The 19,121-nt window shown below is 46.2% G+C and overlaps 2 protein-coding genes across 2 annotated transcripts; one reads left to right on the forward strand and one right to left on the reverse strand.

Annotated features, from left to right (window-relative positions):
* Positions 1-291: 291 nt before the first annotated feature.
* LOC119466041 (kelch-like protein 10) lies at positions 292-11,670 on the reverse strand. Its single transcript, XM_037726534.2, has 3 exons — positions 10,596-11,670; positions 8,116-8,346; positions 292-5,243 (listed from the first exon to the last, which is right to left on the reverse strand). The coding sequence occupies exons 1-3, from the start codon at positions 11,476-11,478 to the stop codon at positions 4,780-4,782; spliced, it is 1,578 nt and encodes a 525-aa protein (XP_037582462.1). The 5' UTR covers positions 11,479-11,670; the 3' UTR covers positions 292-4,779.
* A 309-nt stretch (positions 11,671-11,979) lies between these two features.
* Positions 11,980-17,302, forward strand: LOC119466038 (lysine-specific histone demethylase 1A). The gene has a single exon (XM_037726530.2). It carries the CDS (start codon positions 12,382-12,384, stop codon positions 14,743-14,745), a length of 2,364 nt encoding a protein of 787 aa, XP_037582458.1. The 5' UTR covers positions 11,980-12,381; the 3' UTR covers positions 14,746-17,302.
* The last annotated feature ends 1,819 nt before the right edge of the window (positions 17,303-19,121 follow it).

Raw genomic sequence — 19,121 nt, forward strand, 5'->3', positions numbered from 1 at the left:
GAACACCAGCAATGGTGTTACAGGCATTGCACCTCGACGGTGCGCGAACACTGTGGCTGTTTGTCAGTGCCTAATGAAAGGATTCAGTTTGACGTTCACTGTCCATTCCGCTCAGACCAGTCTACGCAGAACGTGCGGTATGCATGCAGCTGCTCAGCATGGGACGCTAATGAGTGTGTGCACAACACCCATGCCAGCAGCGCAAGTTTGAGCATTGCCCCGGTTCCGGCAGAGCCGAATGAGCAGAGCTTGATAGCAAGTCCGCCTGACTTTGTCACTATTGCAGCCAAACGCACCGAGCATCTCCAAAAAACCTAACTTATCACGTGCGGGCCACGGATGCGGGTAGATTTCGCGAATGCGTGCCGACACCGTGGCAACACGGTAGCAGCGCCAACAGTGACAGCGCGAACGCGCCTCTATTGTCCATACAATTGGTGTCGCAATAAAACAAAGTAATTTTACTGATACAGCGGTGGCAACATCTGTATGTGGAAAAACAACTCAAAACAAAAGAAAGGGCACAGAGTGTGGGCAACAGTATTTTATTGCTGATAACTCGTCTGTAGCAGATGAATATGAGAACTTTTTCTTTGGAAAACTTTGTGAGGAGATCCTTTATTACCAGGCACATCCCATACCTTTCATAAAAGGGCGTTGGCGGGCCCTTGTAAATAATAAATACAGCTATTAAAACCCTCTAAACTGCAACAGCGCATGCACGCGATTTTCGAGCGACGGCGACGAGCGACATGTCTTGCTGCCACGGAGGGCAATCCGTCGCTGTCTTGTTGCGTCACCGGTTTCTGGCCAGCCAGAAAATACTGCTTGTGTCCCAGAAGTCAGGGCGGGGACATCCGCTGGGGACAGCGATTTCGCAACAACATGGCAGCAACCAGCCCGCCTTGGTCCACCCAGCTTCGATCTGAATTTGCTCTTGCAACTTGCCCTCTGCCACGACAGCAACAAATAGTCACATCAGTAATCGCTTTGTCTCATCTCAAGCGGAGGACAAAGTATCGGCGCTCTCTTGCCGTTACTATTGAGATCGGTCGTTTGTTTTGATGCTGTTAGGCACTGAGACGGCACCGAGAGCCGCAAAAATGTTTCAAATTTTGTTCACCACATGTCACCACAGCATTTTACACTGGCGGCATGGGACGGAATTCCACTGGGGATGATAGCATATTAAAGCTAGACCTAGGTAAAACGTTGACCTCATGATACGTTTGAGATTTCTTTACGAGCGCACGTTAACATTTATTCGCACAACAATGTACATCTGTCGCTACTCTTTTTTTTTTTGCGATGTTGCGTTCATGTGGTTGCTCCATGCCGCGATGCAGCAACACGACAGGGTGTGCTTGTCACTGTCACTTGAATATTGCGTGCACGTGGTTGCAGCTTTAAAGAGTGCTTAAGACCAAATTATCATAAGAAACTGTTACTGTTTCGATGTAGAAAGCTTAATAAAATCCTGTCGATGAAAATGAGCCACCATAAGGACAACTAAACCATGGAAGAAACGGAAAAAAGAAACCACCATATCTCTGATTTCTTACATTTCTTTTTATTCTTTTTTTTTTGTCTTTTGTCACTGGCTAGCGCACTGCCTTGGCGACATTATTGCTATGGTTATAGATTTGGACCCACCAAAGCAGGGCAATAGAAAGCAACAATTCGATTGCCCATAGGAATCATGCAATCGTCGTTACCATCGTCATCGTCTTGCTCCTGTTACCACACAACACGCACTCTCGTGTTAATTCTAGTTCACTGCACTCAGGTCGCACACACACAAACACTGGATTTACACAAGCACATTGGTCAACCTGGCAATGCTTTGCGGAACCCCAAACAATGCTGCATAGCCAGCTGCCTGCAAAATGGTTCGCATAACGTCGATTCCCTGAGTGTACTCTCCCCTAGAATATTGGTTATTCCTGCCTGCTTTTTTCTACTCCTCACAGGTGACCACCTGCCTTCTAATGTTATACATATGATTTTTTGTTTGTTCCATCACTCCTTGCATGATCCTCAGTTTCTTCACAAGTGTTGCTGTTATCCTCCAAGCTTCTGCATGTAGTACCAGTAGAATGCAGTGATTGTACACTTTTCAAGGATAACTGAGGATAACTGCCAGTAAGCTACTGGTCATCACTTGACACATACACTTAATGTCCCAGTGACACGATGTGCACACGCCTTTACCATGCCCGCTCTCTCTCCACTTGCCCCTCCTCTGAAAATGGTTGTGAATTTGCACTTTCACCACTCTCTTTCTGCACTCAATTTAATGACAAATTTCTGCACTGCTGTGCACACAAGGCAGGCAGTGAAAATTAGAAACGTGCAAGAAGGAACAGTGCAAGAAGGAACAGTGCCAGCCGGACCATGCCAATGCAACAAAATGAAGCAGCATTTTCACGAAATGCAATATTGTCGCTTGTTACGTGCAGCTTTATCGAGGTATGTCAAGAGTCATTAGTACACTCGGAATTGCACAGTTACGTTAGTGTCAAAGGATGGTGCAGACACCAGGCTGTATGGCTGTCATTAGATGCCAGTGCCCAATTATAACCCCGCCTATAATGAGTGTTGCATAAATAGGAGTGCCAGCTATGCACACACTTAGATATAAAGCTAGGAACATGACCCTTTTAGCTAAACCACTCGCTGATCTCTGCTCAAATTTAGCACAGGAGTACCATTCTGCAAGAATTCCAGTTTAATACCCGATTTGTGGGCATTACTGGCCGGTTTCATACACAATGACTCTGAAATTGGTGCCGTCAGCCGCGAGGCCACTAAAGAAGTAAAATTTTGCTGCAACTAAGCCTCCTGGCTGCCAGGCCACCACGGTGTTCATCATAGCCGCGACAGATGGCGCCACCATTTCACATTTCAGAGGTTTTGAGTGGCACCGCTCCAGACGACACCCATTTTGAATGAAGCCGGTAAGTAATGCCCACAGATACATTATTAAACTAAAATTCTTGCAAAATGATACCTCTGTGGGAAATCTGAGCAAAGATCAGCCAACAAGTTATGCATATCTGGTGCTCCCATCTACGCAACACTCAGTAGACCTTTTTATCAGTAGGTGAGAGCACATACTCCTTGGAATGCTGCATGCGAGTACAAAGACATGTGCTGCAGCTTCTGCGGTGCTTTTGAGGGGGGGGGGGCTCCACGCGTTCACAACAGTCCAGAGAGCATTACAGCGATGACTGGGGAACTCTAGTTGAAAAGGTCTGGTCTACACACTGCACCAAAAAGCTAGAATCAAAAGGCCAGTAATGAGACGGCCTTATAAGATGATGCAACAGGACGGTGTTGGAACTACATTCTGATTGTATATCAGTGCAGCAAGAAAAGATTGGAAAAAGACAAACATTATTATACGAGTTTACACATCTGTGCATCTTGCTCTGCGACATGGATTCTTCCGTTACTACTTTGTATCTGCATGTCTTTGCTGTTTGTACTGTGGGTCACAGACTTGCAAATTTTATCTCATATTGAATTGTACTGCTCAAGATTACAGCTCTAACATTTCTCATGAAGAAGCCAGCTCCATCACAAGCGTGCAGTAATTAGAACAAACCGAGGCAGAGCTTTACGCATTTGTGTGCTCCCACCAAGGCTCATGGTGCTGAAAAAGTGCACCAAATACTTAATCGCTTCCAAAAGACAACACTTTGACGTTCCTCACAGACTCAAGTTATAAAATAAAAGTCTGTTACTACGTAGAGTATTATTCCCTCCCCACAAAAATGTGAATATTTAATCTGAATGTGAACCTACGACGAGGGAACATAAATCACAGATTCAGTCCTTGGACATAGGAAAACCTAGTTCACCAGCAACAAATTGCGACACGCTGGAGGACACAAAACAAATGAAATTAGGCAGTTTAAAGGGACAGCAAAGAGAAAAATAATTTGAGCCGCATTTATAAATTAACCTTTCACAATATAAAAAAAGCCACTCTTATCATGGAGAAGAGGCTTAACACGACAGAAAAAGCGCAAAAATTATAGACAGGTGGCGATGGTGCCTTGAAGTTGTGATGCCATCTGCTTGGGCCTAGTTAATTTGTTATCGGTAAAGATGGACTACATCGTACACTAAAGGAGCCAAAGGCTGAAACTAGGAAGCTTCAAGAACTTTTAGAGAGCCGAAAGGCCCAAATATGAAATAATAGTACTTTGAAATCCATGATGTCATACTGATGTATAGCCGGCCAAATCTTTAGCTAGCTTATGTAAATGCGTTTTTTTTTTCGGCTGTCCAGTGCGTTACGATGGAACAAACTTGCGAAATGGTCGAGGTTAACTAATGCTCACAAAGCTTGTGAAGATAGCATAGTCATTTGTAAGTTTGTTCCTAATTTAGGGTGCTGGCGCACAGAAAGTCGCTGCTCGCGCACACAAGTTAAAGTTTTCGGCAGCTGTACCTGGCACTGTGGTTTAGGCACAAAATCTTAAAATTTAACTTTGATCGTTGCTCTATATTCTAATAAATCAATCTATTGATGAATATAACGTTTTGACCGATTAGTTCCTTGGTTTTAAACTCACCTAGTTTTTCTCTTTAGTGCATTATTTAGCATCCCGAAGCAAGACATGGGGTTGAAACCCACAACCTTGGGCAGAAGGGCACCGCCAACTAGCTACTCACTGTACAATTCGGTGTCACTGAGGTACATCACACCTAGTCTGCAGACTGAATCGGTAACAATGTGTTACTATATGAACCTACCTTAAACGTACAGACTCACTCGGTCAAGTCAAAATAGGGCAGTCCAAAGCAGCATTCCACCAACATGTGATCGCCGAAGCCAGTGTCCAGTCTCTGCTGCTCGTCCGTGTCGAAATTGTACAACACTGCAGTCCTGACATTTTCCATAAAGAAGCCGACTCCGTCGCCGAGGGCGCAGCCACAGAGAAGGGACTGCAGCGATATCCGCGGATTTGCGTATTCCGAAAAGGTCCTCGGTTCGTGAAAGGTGTACCAGCTGTCCGCACCCTTGCACACAATGACTGTCTTGTGGCTGCTGAACGGAACGGCGACGATCTGCGATACGCTAAATATGTCCATCGGGAAGCAGATGGCACGGATCGTTTCGTTGCTGCCCGCCGGACACGTCGGGATGATGCACACCTGGTCGTTCAAGTTTACGACGGCGCTGGCGTCAACGGCAACTTCTTCCTGGAGCGTCTCTCCCCGACGCCACGAACCTGGATGGGCACAATGATTAAAGACGTCGGATGAAAGTATTAGCAAGCATTTACCAAGACATCGCTATTTAAAGTGTTTTCTTCGGGATTTTTTTTTTTTTGTCAAGGTTAATGAAACTTACTACTCCCTGTCAAGATTTTTCTGCACTGCTTTCAATTATGCAATTAGTTTTGTTGTAGGTTGATAATTTCCAAGTGTAATCGAAATTTCACTTCCATTGCTTGAGGCTACAATGAAAAAGAAATGGCACTATGAAAAGTAATTCTACAACATGGCTACACAAACTAAAAAGTAAGGAATGAAATGTTGGAAATAGTTTATCGATCTGACCATTATTAGATATTTTACAGTCCATTAAATTTAGGCCTTAGATATCTGGCAACAATGTGGCGGAAAACGTTGAAAATAATTTGAGAAATGAAAAAAAAAAAAACAATCTGCTGCCAAAGTTTGATTCCTTGCTCTTTAGGCTATGTAACCGTGCCATGTTTGCCAAGGATTATTTTAGTAGGACATTCTTGCTGGCTAGTTGGTTGCTATTTGAAGGAAGGTTAAAGGAACGTGTGTTATCGGCACATGTGTGAGTGACGATGTGGTCACGTGCCTAGGTTCATGCTTGAAATAGCCATGCTTTGATTACCAAGAATAAAAGTTGGCAGTCCTCTCTAGCGGTGTATTGTGTGCTCCTTCCACTTGTCCTCGTTTTTTTCGTGCAGTTTTAACGTTGCTTCAAAGATTATTGTCATGGCATTCTGCACATGTGTGTTTATTTCAAATGTCTTCAAAATGTCATGGGCTATTGAGAGGTCGTTTAAGTGGATTGTGTTAAACAATAGCAAAGGCAAACACTGAATCAATCTAAATTATCTTAGATTACCCTTCTATAAATTTTGCAACCTTTTGCATTATACCAACACACATACTTTCAGAAGAAATCACAGCTGGAGAGAGCCACTCAAGTCCTCCCTAATTTGATTTGCCTGCAACATGTGGGTGCTTTTGAGCATCTGCCCCAGTGAGTATTAAGTGATGTGTGCTTGGGCTACCTTGCATTCACAAAATTACCAAGCAGGAGTGACTGAATAGTTTTGGATAGACCGGGTCTTTGCGCCATCAAACTAAATAGCGAAGTTTTCTAATCAAGCGAAATATGAATTTGCTAAAGAAAACAGGAAACGACCGAACACTTTGCACATGAGCTTTTTAACTGATGCCTCAGCACAGTAACAATGCCTACTGAAGACCAGTTCTTCAAAGCAGCTGCTACGGAAATAACCATAAGTTTTCAGTTAAGTTGAATCAAAAGAGACCTTTAAAAAGTCACCTTGCACAGTTCAACCTCCCAGTATGCTCTAACAACCAATTCTGTCCCGTATATTTGGACAAAATTAGTAGTACTTGAGGTTTTGAATTTAAAATTACCTAACCAAATACAAATAAATTAACGAACAGTTCTCTATTTGTATTCAAATGATATACTATTTGCATGCCCTCAATACTGGATAGCAGAGCTCATGGTGGAAAATATAATTAAAGAAAGCACAATCTTAAACCTTATCTCCTTATCTTCAGAAGCACAATGAAAAAAATCGCCCAGATGAAAACTTTGTTCAAATCAGGTTATGCGCAAATTGTGCAATGTGCACTCTACCAACATGGGACCTCTTTCACAGCAGCTTAAAGACGTTCACAAGTGTCATAGCATTCGGCTGTTATGCCCTATGTACATACAACACGTGTCCCATAACATGATGAAAGTCACAGCGAAGACCAGAGTTAAGGTAATTTTGAGTGCCCCTGATAAACTTGGTGGATTATGCAGAAGAGTTAAACAAGAACAAAACATAAAACAGCCCTATTCTAAGAGAGCATGCTCATAATTTTGATGATAGTTTGATGTTATCTGAGCCCAAGTTGTATACAAGATCCTGCTCACATGCAATTGACATTACACTGGGGCAAACAGGAAGATGTATCAAAGACCGCCTATGTGAACAAGTAGCTTTACTTGAAGGCTCTCTGCACAATCATTTTGCTACCCATTGTCAGAGGTGAACAGCATGTATGCAAGACTTTTTAAAACCTTCAGCCTTTTGACAGGCTGACACACATGCATCAGCACTCCATCTCTCTCCCTATTGACAAAAAAAAATTACTATCTGCCCTGCTGATCATTTTCCTTTTTAACGCGGCAGCATTAAGGGCCCCGTGTCGTAGAAAATCCAGTGTCGGCGGCGTTGTCCATAAGAAAAAATCAGCCCGAACCACGCAACGAGAACCACAGAGGCCCTCTGCGTGGCGCATTAGCGTTACTGAACTGAATTTCTAAAAGTAAAATGCGTCAGAAAATTTGTGAAGTACGACTGACACACAACCTACAGACAGGATAGCGTCGGACTGCAATTTCAATATACGAGAAAACATCATTCTGTTACGGCGCAAACTCAAACACCAACCCCTTTTCTTGCTGCCGTTCGAGGTCCGTTTTAATGGCCGCTAGGGCATAAAGCGCCGGATGTGCGCTCGCTCTTGAGGCACAGGTGATGGATTTGGATCAATTACACTATCGGGTTTCACTCTTAAAGGCGAAGCTTAAGCGTCCGCCCAATTTTTATGTGCAACCGTCCTCATGCTTTTACGTACAGCTTCTGTAACTAAAGCATTTAGATGTAACTCAGTGCTCTGTCCTGTGCCTCTTTTCCTTGTCCTCTGTTGTGCTGTCAGAAATTTCGCTGTTTGATCCCATGGTACACATTTTCCTTTTACTGAAGAGGCCAGAAACGAGGTGATACAGAACCCGGTACCTAGCACAACGTGCCTTGTGAGAGCCAAAGAACGCTTGGCATCTCTAAAAGAAGAAACGAAACTCACCAGTACTTGTGTCATAGATGTCAACGCTGAAAAGCCGCACCCGGTACCTGCCAAACCCGCCGTACAGGTGAATTAGGTTTCCCACGACAACTGCCTTGCAGTGCCTCCTCGGTTCTGGTAGCGTAGCAACCTGAACCCACTTCGACAGGACATGGTTCCAACGAAATACGTCGCGATTCCAGTGGCCGGATCCGATTCCGTATTCACCGCAGAGGAAGTAGGCATCCTTCCCTAGAATTCACAGAATGAAATACAGTAAACCCTCGTTAACTCGAACTCTGATACCTCGAAATATCAGTTAAGTCCAAACTTTTTTTCTGGATGTGGCTTCAAATGTTTCAAATGTTTGTCTGCACATTAATGGTAATTCAGGTCTGCACATTAATGGTAATTCATAAAGCAAGGATAGGCACAAATGCTTACTAAGAAAGTTGGCAAAATACTACACATACATTGAATATACACTGTCTGGTTGGCGCAAGTGAGCAACTCACTAGCAGGAAGTGAGAAAAGCAAAACTGACAACAAACGAATAATGAGAGGGCATAACAGTAAGACGCAGTGAATGCATACATGTGGATGGACAGCACTGCCAAGTAAAAGGCATTCACACAAGACAGTTGTTCTCAAAAAACCAATTCCATTTGTAAATCCTCACAGGCCATTAGGATATAGCTCTCAATTGTTAATAAATGCCTACTAAGAGACTGCATTGGTCTGCATGCGTGACGAGTGCGACTATAAAAGTGCAATAAAGGAGCCATGACAACTAATTTTCTAGGTTGAATTAATATGCACTGCATGTTAAATCGCAGGCGTCCCACGACAAGTCGGCAAAATTTTAGCATGTCCAGTGCGGCAGAAAAAAAAGATATTGAATTTTCTCAGTCGAACCGTACAGCAATCTGGCAATACTACCGGGTGACGAAATTAAATTCCACCCCCAGTAACTGCTCCCTAGGAGTAAGGGAAGCGGATCTCAAAGGCCATGCTTTTGTGTACTGCAAGCACTGAAAGCGATTGGAGTTGGAAACACGTAATGGTCACCGTGAATGGTTACGTTTTCGAATGTGTGTCTCAGCAGTCAGCACGAGATAGTTTCTGCAGACGTTCTGCAGACCATTTCCTGCCTCTCAGGTATAGGCAGCCTTATTCAGAAAAAGTATTTGCAAGTGCCGAGGCAGACAATGAGCAATAACCATTCACAAGGTAGTAAACAGCTATGTATTCTGTATTTAGATAATGTGCCAATCTGGGAAGGTTGTCCATTCTTTCTCCATACTTTCTTCGCCTCATCTCACACTAGAAAGCCATTCTCTGCTTAGACATTCACAACTCGCCAACTGTTTATGGTTACTTGTTCACCTCAAGGAAATTCCAGGAAAATCCCCTAGGAAACTTCCTCAGTACGCTAGACAACTGATAAATGGTACACATCTTACCAGCCGCATTAAGTTCTCACCACCGGGATTCACTTCCCTTTGAAAACTGTGCAAATTTAAGTGAGACAAGGACGACTGAATGAGAGAAAGAGACAGCCCCACTGCTTTTTATCACTATCATATTTTTCTTCGCTTTTTTCAAAATAAGTTCCTGGAACCACTAGCCCAGCTTCAATTCATTGCCAGCCGCCTGACATGTCTAATAGCAAATATGCTGCAAGATACCACTCTGTACAAAGTGCTGAGGAGTCTGTATGGTTGGAAGCTGCACGTCATTGTGTTGCATTTAACACCATGCGGTATGCTCTCCTTCTCTTTGTTACTGAACCCTTGAGGGTTGGGTTCATGTGGCAAGCATCATGCCCATACTAACCACAATACCTCTGAGCCAAAACAAAAGAAAAAGAATACTATGATAGGGACACAAGTCCAGCAGCCATGAGGGGAAGTACAGTCTATGGTGTTGTTGGCTAGGCAAAGTCGGCATATCATGCAAAGGCAAAAAGTGCTACAGACAAGAGCAAAAGGTGCAGTGTCTGTGTCGTTTGCTCATCGCTACTTATGTATCTCGCCTGTCAGCATTAACAGTGGTATGGTAAACAAGGTACATTGATGGAGTCAACGCTTCAACAAGGGAATTTGTCCACATCAGGGCAACAACTGCTTTTCTTAGCAGCGTTCATACAGCTCACACTCTGATGCGGTCAACGTGGAGACACGTCAGGTCAGCAACTGCTTTCCTTAGCAGCGTTCATGAACACATGCACTCTCCGAAGCGTTTATGTACGGGTTGCTCAGATTGAGCTACACGCAAACAAGGAAAGCAGTTGCTACCCTGACGTAGAAAAGACCCCTTGTCGAAAGCTTGGCTTCAGCGACATTCCTTATTCACTTCAAGCTTCCATCTTCCCGTCACCCTCTCTCTAATCTGAATTGTCTGTCGAGTGAATAGTGACACCCTCAACATATCGCCCCGTCATTCTTCCCTCAGCAGCCGCATTTAAAAGTGACGACAGCGATGAACATTCGAGAACGCACCGACGGAGCAGACGATAAATCCTCGAAGGGGTTCGGGGCGGCTCGACGTAGGCAGCGCCGAGTGAAACGAGAAGGTGCCTTCGTCGCTCTTCTTCGGCATGTACACGCACAAGTTGGGAACTTCGGGAGATTGCCTGCAGAGCCAGGAAACGACGACGGCAGGCCGCACAATCGATCGTGGCGGTAACGCCGCGCTGCTTCGCAAGGATTCGCGCCAGTGGTCCATCGCGTTGTCCCGCCCGACAAGCAAGGCCTCGACAAACGAACACCATACCGCCGACGCCTGTTCGTGTAGCTGACTGCGCCTCACGCACGATGCGACCGCGATAACTTGCTCGACAGTGCAAGAGTTGGCTGTCAACCACTTCTCTGCCGCCGCCTGCACGACGATTTCGTTCGACACGTTCAGCGTGTCCTTCGACAGTAGACGCTCGAGCAGCGGACACGGACAGCTCGTGAGGGAGGCGTGCTCGACGAACTCCTCGAACTCCCAGAGAAGAGTCACCAGGGCGGCTCGGCACAACTGTCGAACGCCGAAGGCATCGCCCTTCTGCCACGTTTCGACGGCGTTGTCGAGGCAGACCGTCCGAAGCAAGTGCTCGGTGCAATCCCTTCGCAGTCGCTCGAACTGGAAGAGGCAGCCCGCTTTCAAGAGGCAGTCGACGTTGTCGTTCGACACCTTCACCGAGCGGCCTTCGGAGACGTCGATGAGCGCTCTCAGGGTGTCTGGCTCGATGTCTCGCATCTCGATTTCGTCGCACGACGATTCCTTCATTCCCGACGCGAACATGGCATCGAAGTAGCGCGAGCAACGTCGGAGCGCTTCGCGAGAGGCTTCAAATTTTTTACCGCACGACGCGATGAGCACGCGGTCTGATGCCATCTTAGGCGACGGGTGCTTACGCGGCAACCTTACACGACTTTGAGAACAATGTTTACGATATGAAGAAATAAACAAAGTGATGCGCGACAAATGCGAACGATTCAAACACACACGCACGGCGATTTCGGCCTGCTTCGGCCTGTCACATTCAGCGGTTGATACAGCTGAATAGCACGTGACATTGTAGCCTCAGAGATCAAAAGTCGCAGGTGCCCTTCTCTAAGGCCACGTGTGATTTCTCGTAGATGCTACAACTTAATCATCACCATCATCACAAAGAAAATAAGACTAATAATTATGCTGTGCGCGTGGCAGCAATAAAATGTTTTATAATCCCTAAAACAAACTATTAACGGTCATAAAATAAACTTTGTAGTATTTACTGATTTACGTGACTTTTATGCTTTTTGTGTGCTTTCAGCGCTTTTTTCTTTTTCTTGTGGCCTGCATTCTAGTTTTTGTGATTTTAGTTAACTATACTTTGTGGTTTTCCTTATTGGTAGGCCACACCTGTGTTGCGCTGCCCGCTTGCCAACTTTATGTATTTTTTAATTTTTTTTTTCGCAACTTTGTGATGCCGGTGGCGTCCGCTCGTTCCGCGTCCCTGCAGTAAAACGGTATTGGTCGTATTGGCGGCTACGCGTACGTTATCCTCGACTTTCTTCAAGTTAAGGCATAACGCATAACGGACAAAGTGAGTAGAAGAAAAACAGAACCATCTAACTTCGCGTGCTTCGTTGGTGAACCACAGCGTGTTTGTCGTGTGTTTTGTGCTCGTGCGTGCGTACGCATCAGCGGGACCGTCCTGGCCCAAGTGCGCGCGTCATACTTGTCCGAGCAATTCAAAAGCCAACCCCGCGAGGATCACCGGCGGCTACCTGCCGTTAAGCAACATCGCGTGTCATGAATACGTCGTCGTGGAATCGGCTGGCCGAAGAGCGCCGCGCGAACGCGACGTCCGCACAAGCCATGGTCCACGACGCTGCTTCGGTGGCAAGAAGCGGCGCTGCCGACATCGCTGGAGGACCACCTGCCCCGACACCCAGGGGTCCTGGAGCCGCCGGCAGCAGCGCCGAGGAACAGGCCCGTCGGAAGACGCGTAAGAAGCGGCGTAGGGTCGACGTCAGGACCGACAGCGACCGGGCCGACGTCTCCTCGGAGCTCCCCGACGCCGCCGAAAGCGATCCGCCCATGCGCGCAGCCGTTGAGAACGAGGTCGAGGAGGTCGAGAGCGACCAAGAGGACCTGAGCGGGCTCGAGGGAGCCGCGTTCCAGAGCAGGCTACCCTTCGACAAGATGACGGCGCAGGAGGCGGCCTGCTTTCCCGACATTGTGCAGAGCGCGCTGCAGACGCAAAAGATCTTCCTGCACATCCGCAACCGGCTGCTCCAACTGTGGCTCGAGAACCCCAAGCAGCAGCTGATCTTCGAGAACGCGCTGCCCCAGATGGAGCCACCGTACAACAGCGACGCCCCACTGGTGCATCGAGTCTTCTCCTACCTGGAGCGCCAGGGACTCATAAACTTCGGTGTGTTCGAGCGCCCCAGGCCGGGGCTGCTCAAGAAGCACGGCAAGGTGATTGTCATCGGCGCCGGCATCTCGGGTCTGGCCGCGGCGCAGCAGTTGCAACAGTTCGGCATCGAGGTTCTCGTGCTCGAAGCGCGGGACCGCGTCGGCGGGCGCATCGCCACTTTCCGCAAGGGCGGCTACGTCGCCGACCTGGGCGCCATGGTGGTGACTGGCCTCGGCGGAAACCCCATCACCATACTCAGCAAGCAGATAAAGATGGAGCTGCACAAGATTAAGCAGAAGTGCCCGCTTTACGAGTCCAATGGCACCACGGTTCCCAAGGACAAGGATGAGATGGTGGAGCGCGAGTTCAACCGTCTCCTCGAAGCCACGTCGTACCTGTCACACCAGCTCGACTTCAACTATGTCCAGAACAAGCCCGTGTCGCTGGGACAGGCCTTGGAGTGGGTCATCAAACTTCAAGAGAAGAGCGTAAAGGAGAAGCAGATTCAGCACTGGAAAGCTATCTTGGAGCTTCAAGAGAAGCTCAAGGAAAATCACACAAAGCTCATCGAAACACGCGAGCGTATTGAAGAGCTCAACCGAATTCACCGAGAGTCAAGCGAGCTCAAGCAGCGTGACGTCACACAGGAGTTTGTCCACAGGAGCCGCATCCACGACCTGACTCTCGTGTGTCGCGAGTGGGACCAGCTGCTTGAGCAACAGAGGGAGATTGAGGACAAGCTCGAGGAATTGGAATCATCGCCACCCAGCGACGTCTACCTCTCTTCCCGTGATCGTCAAGTCCTGGACTGGCACTTCGCAAACCTGGAGTTTGCCAACGCCACGCCACTCAACAATCTGTCTCTGAAACACTGGGACCAGGACGATGACTTTGAGTTCACGGGCAGTCATCTGACCGTTCGCAACGGCTACTCCTGTGTCCCCGTGGCCATGGCCGAGGGCTTGGACATTCGCCTCAACACTGCAGTCAAGCAGGTCTACCTGTCTGCCACGGGCGTTGAAGTCACGACGACCAACACACGAACCAACTCGGGCCTGGCCACATTCAAGGCAGACGCAGTTCTCTGCACCCTGCCGCTCGGAGTTCTCAAGCAGTCGATAGTCAACAATCCAAACCTGCTCAACACGGTGCAGTTCGTGCCTCCGCTGCCAGAATGGAAGGCAGCGGCCATCGCACGTCTGGGCTTTGGCAACTTGAACAAGGTTGTGCTTTGCTTTGACCGCATATTCTGGGACCCAAACTCAAACCTTTTTGGACATGTTGGTAGTACAACAGGAAGCCGGGGTGAGCTGTTTCTGTTCTGGAACCTCTACAAGGCGCCTGTGCTCCTGGCATTGGTCGCCGGCGAGGCGGCCACCATCATGGAGAATGTCAGCGACGACGTCATTATTGGCCGCTGCATTGCGGTCCTGAAGGGCATCTTCGGCAACAGTGCTGTGTCTCAGCCCAAGGAGACAGTCGTGACGAGGTGGCGTGCCGACCCATGGTCTCGTGGTTCGTACTCATTTGTGGCCACTGGCTCGTCAGGCAATGACTATGACATTTTGGCAGCTCCCGTCACTCCGAGCTCGAACCACGTCACGCCAGCGCTTCCACGACTCTTCTTTGCTGGGGAGCACACTATCAGAAATTATCCAGCAACAGTTCACGGTGCTCTGCTCAGCGGTCTGAGAGAGGCTGGACGAATTGCCGACCAGTTTCTCGGATGTCCCTATGCGCCGAGCTGTAATTGAAGTGGCCTTACTTAAACCTGTCGCTGACCACAAATGCACCATTTATTGACACATGAACAGACTTATTTTTCTGTATGCAGGGAGATGAAATTTGTAGCTGGGTGCCTTAGTGGTCACAGAAATTACATCATCATTGCAGTCACAACAGTGAAAGCTTCGCTCAAAGGCTCGGGCCATTTTGTCTAAACTTCATGTTATAACGATTCATATAGCCCATCCTGAGTTCCTGCCAGCTGTTTGAAGCATTGTCCATTCAGAAGTACTACTGGTGCTGGACACCTTTGCAGTCACATAGTTAATGTTCTACGCCCAGTAAAGTGGCCTTTCAAGGTGTTCAGAAGCCTCACTTTTCACCTGCGTTCTTGTTTTCCTTTCTTTTTTTTTTTTTCAAAGCTTAGTGTGTCACTATGGTTGCTCAAAAAGTAATGCGCCACTTTTTTTTTTTTTTCTTTCCAGAAACAGCTTAACCTAAAATCCGTGAAATTTGAAAAGAGAGCAGCTCATGTCACTTACTTTCATAAAATTTGTCAACATTGTCTTGCTCAACTACTGCAACTCTGTGCCACTGTTAAATTTGGGCATGCAGGGATTTCATGCAAAAGGTTGTGCACGAAGCACCGCATTCTCAGTGTACAAATCAAGGTCTTATGCCACATCTTTGAGTGGCACATTATGGTACAAGCCCGAAGACACCACAAAAAAGTCCACTGTTGATAGGAATGCGCTGCTCCATAAATATAAACATTTTTTCCTTATGCACACCTTAATTTTTTGTTAGCTTGAATTTATGTAAAGCTGCTTGTTTTTAAGACATCTTAATGTGTTCATTAAAAGCCTGTCAACACTATAGAGATGTTTGTGAATTTTTCCTACAATTCCTTCTCTCCCCATTTCAGAATACAATCCTGGCTCGTGGTTTCCGACATGCTTCAGAGAGCAACGCAGTTACATATTTGCGGGAAACACGTACAAAGCAGTCGAAAATATTGAAAGCTGCTAGCTTCATTTCAGGGTGGGGGAAGATGTGTAGGGCATTACTCTTAGGGCCTCCATCTTATTTTATGTTCCTAAAAAATGAATTTCGTTTTGCTTCATAGTGTTAAAGGAGTCCTGACAAATTATTTTGGGCTCTTTTTCTTGCACTCAATCAGTAGCTATTGACATTGACTTAGTAATCAGTCAATTTGCTACAGCGCGCGAAAGTAGTTCAGTTATATGCTCGTATGTCGCAACCGGTCATGGTTTCGATTTCAAAGAGCCCTTCATGCCCTGTGATGTAAGAGCTTGTAAACAGCGACGATCACTTGAGCGCGCATACCTGCAATGCACGTTGGCGCACCATCTACCTTACCATCTGTGCTCCTGTTTTGTCTGCTAGTTTGGTGGGAAACCTGTGCATATAACTGCAACCATTGTAATGCTTCGTTTGGCAGAAGTCCACTATGCAGTATAATCCCGGCATTGGAGTGTAGGAGAGTTTTATCGTGCCTGCAAACTGCTTACCGTTTGCGGTTTACTGGGTGACCGGAGAGGTGTACGGCAGGAACAATGCTGGTAGCGAAATCTCGTGAGCGCGCAAAACTAATATTGAAACTTAGATATTCTACCTAACTGCTGGTGTAAAGCGTAGCGGCACAATCGTTAACGTACCGCACCTTTATGATAGTTCCCTTCAACCATAACGCTGACACGATGAAAAAACAAAAACTGTCGAATGCATTGAAGCTGGACAAATTGTCACATGATGTTGCCACCAGCTTTGCTGCTGCCTGCCGTGGCACCAGTAATCTGGTAATCCATAAACGGTAAGAAGTTTGCTTCGTGTGCGGTCAGTGCAAAGCAAACAGTGCAAAGCAAACAGTGCTGAAACGTCTTTTGAACAGCAAGGCTAGCCAATGATGTTGCACGTCACCAAAATCAATTGCCGAAACTCGTGACGTAGGATTGTTTACAAATAGGACCTACGCTGATGATTACATCGATAGGTACTGCATCGATTTGTCCCTCGCATGAACTTCAAAATTAAAGTACACTCTAAGCTGCATTTGCCATTGATACTTTACAGATTATATCTATCAGCTCGCAGCAATGAAATCTACCAGCTATTTCGAGTTGGAATTTTTTGTGTCAGTACCCGTTTAAGCTGAGGAAGCAAGTCTGAGCATCAAAACATACCTGCCAAGTCCTCCGAATGTTTCATAAAGTTTACCAATATGGGCTCGTTTTTATGGTTGTTGGAATGTTGCATCCATATTTACGAAAAATCAATTCCGTCTGCAAAAAAAGGTTGACTCGTCAGTCTGCGAACTGTCCATTGGAATTGTTCTGATTGTGAAGCAACGCTTCTTGCTTCGGACAAGTTTGTACAGACTAGTTCCTGAAGCATGTGACATCGGCAACGTAAAGGTCACTGTAATCCAAAACATTGTGTTGCTTGTCAGTCGTTGCTGTTCCAAGTTTACTGCTGCTTGCGTGCTGTGTCTAAAGGTTAATATTACTAAAATCAATATATTTTTAAGTGCTACTGTATCCCCCAAAAGGCATGTGCTCGGCAAATATATATATTTTTTTAAATGCACGCTATCTGCCCTCCTTTCTTTTCCCACCTGTCGTGTCTGTGGGATTTTACAAACTGAAAGTTCCTAGGTTGCCAGGTATGCAAATGCAAACTGTGAAACATGGCTCGGTGTCTACTACACTCAGCGGCAAGCTCCTCCCACAGAAACAGACTGCACCGCCCCTCTGTGCCTCTGCACCCCCAAACCCGAGGGTTACCAACATTTAAAGTTTTCCTCACGTGTAATGTCGCTGAAATGAGTGAACGTAATTGTCTGATGCAACTATACACGTTGTCTTTGTGTTGGACAGTGGTGTATTCGTCACCATCTACAGGAATAAGGTAAGAATTGAACTTGTTCATGACCTTGCGGCATTGTGAACTCCACAAGAAAATTCACCATGTATGCTCTACGTCTTTTCATTGGAAGTTTTACCAGCGAACTTGCAACAAGTTTTGCTATAGCTTACACTAGACTTAAGGTTACAGATGCAAGATGCTACTGGTTACACTAGGGCTGCCCATGCAATGCAGAGAGCAGATGACTATCGGTCTGTTATAGTTGAGGAATGGTTAACGAGGGAAGGAAAACACAATTGAGGACAGCCAAGAACTAGGTGGTGCAATGGAAATGGGAAATTTTCAGGCATGGGTTGCATTCGGCTGGTAAATTGCATACTGCTGAGAAAGACCTAGTTTTGTCCTGCGGTGAGCATACAATAAGTCAGTTATGATGACAACGACACTAAGATATGCCAACGATGGTAATATCAAGAGTAGTTGCCCCAAGTGCACATCGTTTGTAAGAAAAAGAAAATAGGGTGGAGGGAAACAAATCCTTGGTGCAAAAGTGTCTGTTCATGGTACAGTTTCAAAGTACAGTTGACTCTGATTAATTCGACCTCTGTTAATTTGAGTTTTTCCGTAATTTTAATGCACTGTGAAGTCGTGGCAAAAAACCATACATTGCTACAGAAGGAAAACACATTTAGTTGAACGTGGAAGCATGTTGCTTCGGTTAATTCGACTCCCACCGGCACCTCATTGCATGTGTAGCGGTCACTAAAAGCTTTAAAATACCAGAAATTCAGCAAACGGCACTACTGCTTCCCTAGGCAGTGACGTTGACGGCAGCGATCTGTCCTGCAGTGATGATGACAACTTGCGCTGTTTTTGGGCGACGTGTCTCTTGAGGATTTTGTCAGTGCCTATGGCACTGTTGAGGTCTGTGGGCCACTGACTGACAATGACATGCATATGCATAGTTATTGTAAAAGCTGTACTGAAGCAGTCTATCGACGACAACGAACTATTTAATTGGAAGCAGTAAAATACACTGGCATTCATTCATTGTGCCACACCATTAATTCAACCAAATCTTGCAGTCCTGCAAGGTTGAAATAACGGGAGCTGACTGTATCACAAATATGGGGCATTTTGGCACTTGCAAACTTTATTAAAACTTCATACGTTAGATTTATGTCTCCTTTATAACACAATGGGGTACATTGGCAAAAGATAACCTACATGGCACATGCAGACGTAAAAATCTATGACAACACAGTGAGCTGGTGCAGGAACTGCAAAACAGCGCCGCCGCCCATCTTACAACGAGGAACTCATAGTGATGAAACTCATGTCTGGGTTAAAAATGTTGCCGCACCGATCTCTCCTGATGTCGGGAGGACATGAAACACGGATTTAAATACAGTTTACGTTATTAAAGAAATTCCTGCAGTGTAGACGAGGAAAAAGAACTCTGTCGCAAATCTCTTCCTATAAGACGAACAAGATAGACGTTCACATTAAAGATATGGCA

Source organism: Dermacentor silvarum, chromosome 10 (assembly GCF_013339745.2).
Source record: "Dermacentor silvarum isolate Dsil-2018 chromosome 10, BIME_Dsil_1.4, whole genome shotgun sequence".
NCBI lineage: Eukaryota > Metazoa > Arthropoda > Arachnida > Ixodida > Ixodidae > Dermacentor > Dermacentor silvarum.

Bases quoted from the DNA above. Each gene is read 5' to 3' on its own strand.
- LOC119466041 (XM_037726534.2), bottom strand. From the start codon at position 11,478: ATGGCATCAGACCGCGTGCTCATCGCGTCGTGCGGTAAAAAATTTGAA. The intron at 8,347-10,595 runs GTGCGTTCTCGA...TGTGAATTCTAG, and splicing joins ATTTATCGTCTGCTCCGTCG to GGAAGGATGCCTACTTCCTC. The intron at 5,244-8,115 runs GTGAGTTTCGTT...GTGCCCATCCAG, and splicing joins CATCTATGACACAAGTACTG to GTTCGTGGCGTCGGGGAGAG.
- LOC119466038 (XM_037726530.2), top strand. From the start codon at position 12,382: ATGAATACGTCGTCGTGGAATCGGCTGGCCGAAGAGCGCCGCGCGAAC.